Raw genomic sequence first — 10,305 nt, 5'->3', positions numbered from 1 at the left:
TGCTTAGCCTATCATCAACCGATGTTTTATCTTCTGCAGCATAGGCTTGACCCGTCTTTAAACTCTGAATGTTGCAGAATTGTCCAGTTAGTCTTTGGAAGAGCTCTGGAGGCACATGGAGAGGTTCAAACATTCTCTTGTACAGGCTGCTAAGCTCCTTCTCTATCTTGATCTAGAATGCAAAAACAAAAGACATCAATAAACACAGAGGAATTAGTTAAAAAAGAGTAAGACTGCGCGTGTGCTTTAGTTGCTACATTTGAGGAACAACTTTGTCTTTGTTAAGTTTGGGCAAGGAAAGAAGTGGTAAATGTGTGACATCTATCCACAAACACTGCCTGTGAAAGGGTGACCAAAACCTTATCTAAAATTAGCCAGGCTGACACCCTGGTGCTTTAGGATGCTATTCCACCCAAGTGGCACGTTAAATCAGACACAGGGAGTCTTCTGAGACTTCTGTTGGTGTAACAGCGAATAGAACTTGGGCCAGACTTACAAAGGAAAAAAATGAGTTTGTCTGCATTTTTCACACCGTATGCACACCTCATTCTGGCCATCTCTCAGGCTCTCCTGGGAGAGCCCCTTTCATCCCTGAGCTTCTTGGCTTACTTGCAGTAGAAAAGCAGTACTATTAGTCTTGAAAAACAAACCCATCAAATTGAAACCACGTGTGATGAGGGAGGGAAAAAAAACATTGCCAGCTGAACATCCCACATCTAGGAGCCCACCCAAACTCAGGCAGCGGCAATGAGGGAAAGGAAGCTGGCTGAAATCCCAAGCCTGGAATGAAGGTAGCAGGGAATGAGACAGTTTCCTGGCCTCCCCGAAAGCAGAGGCAGCCTGAACAAAGCCTGCAGATTTGCTGGGAGGAAAACAAATTAGAACAATAAGCATCAGATAATAAAAAGATAAAATATACATAGAACAGAAAATAAGGAAAAGCAACCAAGAAAAAAGACAGAAAAAGAAGAAAAGGAGTCACCACTTCAACAAATGAGAATATTCCGAGTTTGCACAATTTTCTAGATGTTTTTGTATTTCCATATAAAAAACAGGGGAGGAGAGAAGGCAGCAGCACAGGAGTCAGAGAGTCACTTTTCAGCTGATGGCAACCAACTGCGGGAATCAAGAAACTTCTGGTGACCTTGTGGCTGGAGGAGGTGGGGAACCCAGAATGACCATGGGAGGCCCCAGGCTGTCTGAGGCCCATGAGGGCTTCAAACTGACACTACTCCTGGCCCAGGAGAGCATTTTAGGGTGAAAATATTAGTCTTTAGCCCCCAAGAGATGTATGTATTCCACATCAGAAATCCTCCCTGAACTGTTTTCAGTAGAATTACATGTGTGTGTGAAATAGTAAATCAAGCATAATGAAAAGTTTTGGGAAAATTGAGAAAGATTCCTTGTTACATTTCAAATTTAGTTAAATATAGAACAAATTGAGCTGAGGCAGAAACTTTCCAGATTTATGGAACCATGTTTGGAGCATTTCACACACAGCCTCAATCACTGATGTGATCCATCCCACATTTGGGCCACTGAATGACATGGGAATCACTCTGCAAGTGACAATCCCGTGGGCAGAGATAGTGGGTTAATCCCAGAGAAACAGTATACAGTTCATTATTAAACTGCTAAACAGGAAAGATAAGGCTGCTTATGTGACCTTGCTATTATCACTTCATGACTTCTCAGCATTTATATTTCCACAAAAGCTCAACAAAAGGATATCCCAAACCTGCAGACTTCACTTTTTACCCAGACAGCCTCAAACCATGAAAAGTGAAAGCAAGTTTATAAACCACGAGGATTTTTATGCAGCCTCCATGTGAAACACACACCAATACCTGTTTCCAAGGGCCTAATGTAAAAAATTCTCATGAGAGGACTCCTGAGAACTCTCTTTTCCTTATACACAGCCAAACTTGTCAACTTTGTGTACAGTATCTGTGTACATTTACCACCTATAACTGTATTAAAGCATTCAGTTTGTTTGATTTTTTGATCCGTCCATACATAAGCTTCAATCAAATGTGAATTACTGCCTCCTCAAAAGATTTAAATGGATCTTCCTATTTCATTACTCTGTCAACATTTTGTTACATGTCTCCCTCCTATAAATTAATCTCTGCCCCAGAAATGCTATCAGGACCGAGAAGAGGAGGGTTAGAATATAAATGTTCAGACAAGATTAACAATAAAGTCACAGAATCACAGAATGGTTGAGGTTAGAAGGGACCTCTGAAGGTCATCTTGTCCAACCTCCCTGATCAAGCAGGGTAACCTAGAGCAATGTTGCCCAGAACTGTGTCCAGACAGTTTTTGAATATCTCCAAGTATAGAGACTCCACAACCTCTCTGGGCAACCTGTGCCAGTGCTCAGTCACCCTCACAATAAAAAGTGTTTCCTGATGTTCAGACGGAGCCTCCTGTGCTTCACTTTGTGCCCATTGTCACTGGTTCTGTCACTAGGTACCACTGAAAAGAGCCTGGCTCTGTCATCTTTGCACTCTGCCTTCCGGTATTGACATACATTGATAAGATCCCCTGAGCCTTCTCTTCTCTAGGCTAAACAGTCCCAGCTCTCTCTGCCTTTCCTCATATGAGAGATGCTCCAGTCCCTTAATCATCTTCATGGCCCTTTGTTGGGCTGTCTCCAGTATGTCCATGTCTCTGTTGTACTAGGGAGCCCAGAACCGGATCCAGCACGTCAGATGTGTCTCACCAGTGCTGAGTAGAGCGGAAGGATCACCCCCACCTTGACCTGCTGGCAATGATCTTCTAAACGCAGCCCAGGATACTGTTGCCCCTCTTTGCTGTAAGGGCCTATTGCTGGTTCATGTTTAACTTGGTGTCTACCAGGACCTGCAGGTCCTCTTCTGCAAAGATTTTTTCCAGCTGGTTGGCCCTCAGCATATATTGGTGCATGGAGTTGTTCCTCCCCAGGTGCAGGACTTTGCACCTCTTGTTGAACTTCATGAGGTTCCTGTTGACCCATTTCTCCAGCCTGTCGATGTCCCTCCAGTTGGCTGCCCAACTTTCTGGCCTGTCAGCCACTCCTCCCAGTTTTGTGTCATCAGGCTACACTCTGCCCCATCATCCAGATCATTAATGAAGATATCAAACAGGACTGGGCCCAGTATTGACCCCTAGGTTACACCATTAGTGTACACACCATACACTAGTTTAGCGTGCACAGTGCACATCTCCAAAAAGACTTCATACCCCTGACTACCACCCTCAGCCCTGCTGTTCTGCCAGTTTTCAATCCATTTCACTGTCTCCTCATCCAGCCCATACTTCAACAATTTCTCTATGAGGAGTTCATGGAAGACAGCATTGAAAGCCTTCCTAAAGTTAAGGTAGAAAATATCCACCGCTTTCCCCTCATCTACCCTGCTAATCATTTCATTGTAGAACGTTATCAGGTTGGTTAAACATGACTTCCCCTTGGTGAATTCATGCTGACTGCTTCCGATCACCTTCTTGTCCTTCACCTACCTAGAAATGGTTTCCAGGATTATTCCATCACCTTCTCAGGAATCAAGGTGAGGCTGACTAGCCTGCAGTTCCCTGGGTCCTCCTTCGTGCCCTTTTTGAAGAAAGCAGTGGCATCTGCTTTCCTGCAGTCCTCACGCACTTCTCCCAGTCGCCACGATTGTTCAAAGATTATCAAGGGTGGCCTCACAGTGACATCAGCCAGGTCCCTCAGCATTCTTCGGTGCATAACATCAGGGCTCATGGACTTACATATGTCCAGTATGCCACCTGACCTCAAGTTACACTGGTTTCACACTGAATCAATTACTAATTACATCTTCTACCAGCGACCACATTTATATGAAATAGAGGTTTTGAATTTCCTGTATGTTCCTTGTGCCACAGTCTTTAACACCTCAGAGGACATCTACATGGACAAAACAAAGGCTAAATTTAAACAAAACAAGAGATTAAATTTAAACTAGCAAGAGAAATTGTGTCAGGGATTGCCCTGAACTGTTTGGTTTCAAGATATGTTCCATATACCTGTGAAGTTAGATGACCATTTGTTTTGGCGACAGGTTCTCCCTCATTTTTAACAGCCGTACCAATTTAATTTGCACCTTTCTATACACAACCACTGCAACTCAAAGAACGATAAATTCCTTTCTCAGATGAACATACAAGTAGCTCCCAAGACTCCTGAATTCAAAACAATGCATACAGACATGAGGACAGGATTTGGCCCTGGAGCGCTAATGCAATCCCTTAACTAGCACGTAATTCAGGTTTCATGATCTTCCTCTAATGTACAATACTTAAAAGGGAAAGCAGGCATAACCACTTTCTTAGGGATTGCTCAGGTTGGACACCGTAGATATCTTTTAGACGGTCTCCCTTGTAACATACTATTCACCCTTCACAAGTGCAGCTGACTGCTTCTCCAGTCACGCTTGTGGGTCATATTCCAAATGAGCCATACGGGTAGGTGTAATGTTTTGTTCAGCAGTGGTTGAAATATTCTGGGATGCTGCCAGAGTTCCAAGTCTGTAGAGACACCGATCAGACTCTTTCAGCTTCCACTCAGACTAAAAAAGCCAAATCTGTAAAGCTCCAAGGAGTCAAAACCACAGAAATAATCTTCTGGTCAGAAGAGAAACTCACTGCTATTTTGCATGCTCCATTTAATAAAATAAATATTTAACAACTGAACATATAAATTATTCATTTTGTAATATGACTAACTTGTAATTATTCTTCCGTTCCTTTCTTTCCTTAAAAATGTCATTTGTGAGGATGACTAAATAAAATTGATTTTGAGATGGGCAATACAATATTTGCAGACAGAAATCTCATTCAAAATTAGTTCCTGAGAATTTCCTTTTTTTTTTTTTTTTCATTCTCTAGCTTTCTGTAGGAAAAGCACTTTACACAGTCTGTTACACAGTCTGTAACAGAGAGATTCATATATTGTTTGGGATATTACCCTGATTCCATATAATTTCAACTATTGTTTAAATTCATGTAATTTCCTAGATGTTTAGAGCCCAGTCTTCAGAGAAGCAGCGTACCCACAGTTCCCAGACCAGAGCTGCAGTGGTAGTAATACAAGTCTGAAAGCCAGACTCCAGTTCTCCACTGTGTTATGGTATAGATTAGCATGAAGCAATTTGAATTTTTTTCCTCATACTGCTAGAGAGCAGCGATGAAGTGCGTCTCACCTAACTATGACTATATAAAGCTAGGTTAGTAGTTCATAATGGTTGTGTAGGCTTTTTCTCTAGCCAGTGGAGAGGGATGTCACTATCACATCTTAAACAGATATCAGGTGGGTGGGTCGAATCACACGGGACAACCAGCTTAAACTAGATGTTTAACTTGGAGATGGATGCAGTGAGACAAGATGATTCCAATTCCTATTTCATAAGGCAAAGCTACTGTTGCAGAAGTAGGGACCACAAATAATTATTTGTGCTCTTTGAAAATGTTCTTAATTGTTAGACTCAAATATTACATGCTTCCTCTCAGAGGCCTTTCATTTCTGGGAGTGCCCATGTCCTGAACGATGTAGTATTTCAGGACAAGTGTCAGAATGTGACTGAGACTACCTAAGAAAACAGTCAATGCCTATGCAGAGCGCTTCCCAGTTAAAAGGATTTGATAATACTCCTACATTTCACTGTTTTTATTTCCCACATATTTGTCTTTAGAAAGCAGTTCAATATTGCAGAAGATGAAGAAAAAAAAGAGAGAGAGATTCAGTAAAGGCATCTGTGGTGGTGGTTTCATGATTTTACTTTGTTCTCTATCCAAAATTATAGACACTGTCAAGACGTAGTCATTCATTTTTAGAGTCAACAGAACTGACATTTGGTTTCACGCAGCTCTTCCGGTAGTAACTCCGGTCTCACCAGAAGGAGCATCTAGGAAGCCTTCACATGGCAGACCGCTCCTGCAAGCTCTCTCATTCCGTTCAAGATCTGGAGTAGGGAGCTGGGGGCATTGAGCTGAACTAAGTGCTGTAAGGTTTACCACCGCAAAAATGTATTTTGAAAGAGGAGTGTGCACATCTACAAAGGTCAGGGTTAAATGACTGATATGTGTGCCAGAGAGGTTTCACATGACCGAACAAGAAAGATGAAACTTACAGTTCAACCATGTCACTTTTGTTGTTCATGGAATTGGTGGAAGACCATATTTTGATCATGGTGGGATGCATAGAGTCAGCATATATATTCAGGAAACTTATTTTAAATGCAGCTGACTTCAACTACTTATTATCTGTCATTCATTAACACGTAATTTGGTATACACATTACCTTGAAGTAAAGCACAAATGCTAGGCCACGATCAGATACAGTGATGGGAGTCATGCAAAGAACTAGACAGATTAGAGTATAAAAAAAAAATCCAAAAAATACCACCACAAAGTCTATTTAAACATTGCTGGGCTCAAGCACAAGCCCAGGACCTTGGCCAGGAAAGTCCCCTGATGATGTTGTACCCAAGTTAGGACACGGTCAAGCACGAGCATATAGTGTGGCAGGACTGCACTCGGGTGAATGCCAGACCAATTAGCTTGCCTCCCAGTAGGTATCTAGCTGTGCAAGTGCTCCTTCAATGTTCCAGCATGAAATCAAACAGCCCAGTGTCTCAGGTATCAGTGGCTAGAGCACAAGCTTGCTGCCTACAGGTACAGGTGGAACTCCAGCCCCCTCAGAAGCCCTGCTCTCCTCTGGTTTCGTTCAGGAGCCAGAGAAGCAGGAGTGTGGCTGTCTGAACAGTTTCCACACCATGGATCAAGCTGGTTGCAAACAACTGTTTGGTGTTCTTGCCAGGACATGGGAAGTATTTTGGTAGACTCTAACGAGAACCAGATGCTAAACTTCTTTATGCTGGACTCACCTAAAACTGGATGGTTCTTCTATACTATGGTCCCGCCCAAAGAACCAGCTGTCATGCAATTCAACTATTATTTGCTCTTAGAAGTTCTGCCCAAATTATGTGCCTTGAATACAAATTCTAAAGGAAAAAAAGTTAATTGGCTTGCACTAAGTTTCCTTTCAGGTCTTTCTGAAAAAGAGAGATCTTTCTGTATCATTTCATTGTTGGACAGCGAGCTGAGAATTAAAACTGAAAAGGAACTAGTGTTAAGGTGTGTAGGGGGGTGTTTTAAAAAAAACCCACTGATTTAAAAATAATTACTGAAAATATTATGTATTACACCAATTAAAATAGTATTTAGTATAATTTTTCATGTAATGTTCATAAATACTGTAATTTCTTAAACTTAATGGAAAGAAAAATATTGAAATTATTTTAAGTCTTAATATACAAAGAAACACCACCGCATGGCTAATCTATCAGAACTAATCCTTGGCTAAGCTTTAAGTTGTAAAGGTCACGTAGCCCTGCAGATGCTCCATACTGGAGGAACACTGCTGTAGGTAGAACCCTTCCTTTGTTAACACATATAAGTAGATGTACTCAATTTATCACCTTGTTGTAGACAGATGCAATTTAACCTTTAGCCTCTTTTTATATGCTGTGGTTGCCTATCGGAGTTTGTTCTGCAGTTGTTTTTAGCCATACTGGTAAAGATTTCAGCCTTTCTATCATCTCTCACTTTCTCTCATTTCCCTTAACTCTTCTTCCTTTGACAGCTTGCTCTGGCTCTACTTAAGTTCAAATCCTTATCTTGCACAGCATTCTAGAAGATGTCCACCAAAGCCTATTTTCCTATGTTTCCTCTAATGTTTTCTGCCTAGAACTCTAGTTTATTCTGTATAAGAATAGCTGTGGTTTTGCACCACATGTATGATGCAGTGTCTGTGGGAGTGCCGAGCACCTTGATTCTGCTGTGGTTCCAGAGCCAGCGGGGAAGGGGTAGAGAAATGGAGAGCAAAGTTAAAGGCAGGTCCTCCAGTCCTTCCTCTCTTAGTTAGAGGTAATTTTGTACCAACTTTAGCGACTGACAGTTTATCAGTCAAGTTTCATGTCCTTACATAACTCGTTCTTTTAAACCCACCTATAGAGTACTTCATCCACTTCCATCACTGTAGTATCCAAATGCTTACAAATAATTCTGCTCACAAATTTACTAAATTTAGTGAAAATAGCTGGTACTTCAATATGAAGTCCATATTACAACGCACAAAAAAACCCCAATCTATACTAGCATAGCTTTTAGTATACAATTGTAGTCACAGAAGAAAATGTTTTTCCTTCTTCACTCAGTATCGCTTTACGTATTTTAAGGGCTTTTTTTTTTTTTTCTTTTAACTCAACCACAAACCAGTGTGTATTCCTCTCAAGATGCTCCTTCACTCTCCAATAACTTTTTATTTAGAATTTTGGAAAGGGTTGGATGGGTATGAACCAGAGGACCATTACTGATGTTCTAAGAACAGATGCCACAACTCATTTTTAAAAATAGAGACAAGTTTTAGGGCTTGGTTTTCTAGGGAAATGAGTTTATATCAGCTGTGCACTCCTGCCTTTTGCAATAATTTCTGACTTTGTTAGCCAATTCCTGTTCCATCTGACAAAGGACTAGAGGCCTCGAGATGACATCAAAAGGCTAAGTTGGTGGGTGGGTTGAGGGGAAGCAGAACATGCTCACGTGGTGGCTTCACTGAGGACAAAGAATGCAACATGAGCTCATCCCATATTAAAGACCGGAGTACCTGTACAGGACATCTAACTGCAGACACAAACACATGGAGTCTGGCTTCACTGGCTCTACATTATCACAACTGTTATTTTGTGTCGTGCATTAGGCAGCATGGCCATGGCTGACTAGCAGAAATACAGCAGCATGGTGAAACCGCGTTGTATCTTGATGATGACACATAAATGGATTGAATAGTCTAAAATAATAGCATTAGCAATACAAACCAAAGAGGAACTTACCCTTTAACTGGGAAGATTACTCTCTCAGAGAGAGTAATTTAAATTACTAGAAATTTTTACTACACATCTATAAATGTCTAGCAGTAGATCAGTTTAGATAGTTTTAAGCTATCTTCTAGGCGAGACAGAAGTCAAGCTTTATGCTGCCTTGCCAGAAAGGAGGAGGTTGCCGATTTCCTAGCTGCTTCCTTGCACCGGTTGCGCTGACTTGGTGAAGAGCTTATTTCCAGCTAGTGTTTGGTTTTTTTGTTTGTTTGGTTTTTTTTACCAGCTGTTACACCCTTCCAGAATGTGTCTGGTTTTGGGCAAAGGCAGAGTTATTTTGCTGATAATGTAACCCCATATATATTCCTGTAATCTTCACATTATAAATCTATCTGCCTTAGATTTTGGACACTATAGAATGTAATATTAATATTTTGAACACTTAGCACTTCATTAATATTTGACTGGCACATAATAGCAACTATTATATTAACGATTATCTAGTTTGGATGTGCATATACCAACAGAAGGCTGGGTTGCTAATCATTTTGCAGAAACAGAATATACTTCTGGATGAATAATACTGACAAAATAAATTGATTTTCTATTGGATATACATTTAGCTGAAGGCAGGGCAAAGAATCCTGTATTTTTGTTATACATTTCAAATATATTCTTACAGTGCATTTGAAGAAAGTTATCATAGGAATCACAGAATCGTTTAGGTTGGAAAAGACCTTTAAGATCATCAAGTCCAACCGGTAACCTAGCACTGCCAAGTCCACCATGTAGGCAGTGCAAAATCCTGCAAGAGAGTCCTAATATGTAGTGCTCAAGGGCACATTTACCAGGACAAAGAAGGTAGTGGTGATCTCCCTCCCTGCAGTAACACCACCATGCTGAGCCGCCCTGTGTGTCAGGGGACAGCAAAGGCACCGTAGCAGAGCCCAGCCCTTCAAGCCTTGCACTGCTACCATCACACCATATCCCAATGCATCCTTCTGAAGGCAACAAAGGGGTCGCAAAATTCCCAGACATGACCCTCAAAACTCAATGAATGCACTAAATGGGATAAAGGGAAGGATCACCTTACTTAATACTGCTCTCCCCACACCTTACTCAATTTTGCTGCTTATCTGAGTCCCACAGATGTTCAAAAAGGGTAGTAGCATCTCACCTTTCATTAGCATTTAAAGGGCAGGAAAAAACATATGGGCTAAAGCACTTGTCAGCAAAGCAAAGAATGTGAAGGTCATTTATAAATGGACATCAGCATTTGTTTCTATGTTGAAATAACAGTCTATCAGGGCACTTGGAATTTATAGAATCATAGAATCATTAAGGTTGGAAGAGACCTCTAAGATCATCGAGTCCAACCGTCAACCCAACAACACCATGCCCACTAAACCATGTCCCTAAGCGCCTCAG

The 10,305-nt window shown here is 41.3% G+C and overlaps 1 protein-coding gene across 1 annotated transcript in view; it reads right to left on the bottom strand.

Annotated features, from left to right (window-relative positions):
• Positions 1-10,305, bottom strand: part of BVES (blood vessel epicardial substance) — a 33,986-nt gene that overhangs the window by 15,060 nt on the left and 8,621 nt on the right. The window contains exon 4 of the mRNA XM_009327927.1: positions 1-172. This exon is cut by the window's left edge and continues 25 nt beyond it. Within this exon, the coding sequence (XP_009326202.1) occupies positions 1-172 (172 nt within the window). The remainder of the gene's footprint in view (positions 173-10,305) is intronic.

The sequence above is a fragment of the Pygoscelis adeliae genome, unplaced genomic scaffold (genome assembly GCF_000699105.1).
Source record: "Pygoscelis adeliae isolate BGI_AS28 unplaced genomic scaffold, ASM69910v1 Scaffold76, whole genome shotgun sequence".
NCBI classification, from domain to species: Eukaryota; Metazoa; Chordata; class Aves; order Sphenisciformes; family Spheniscidae; genus Pygoscelis; species Pygoscelis adeliae.
The sequence above is the reverse complement of the archived record's forward strand: the minus strand, read 5'-3'. Positions and strand labels throughout refer to the sequence as shown.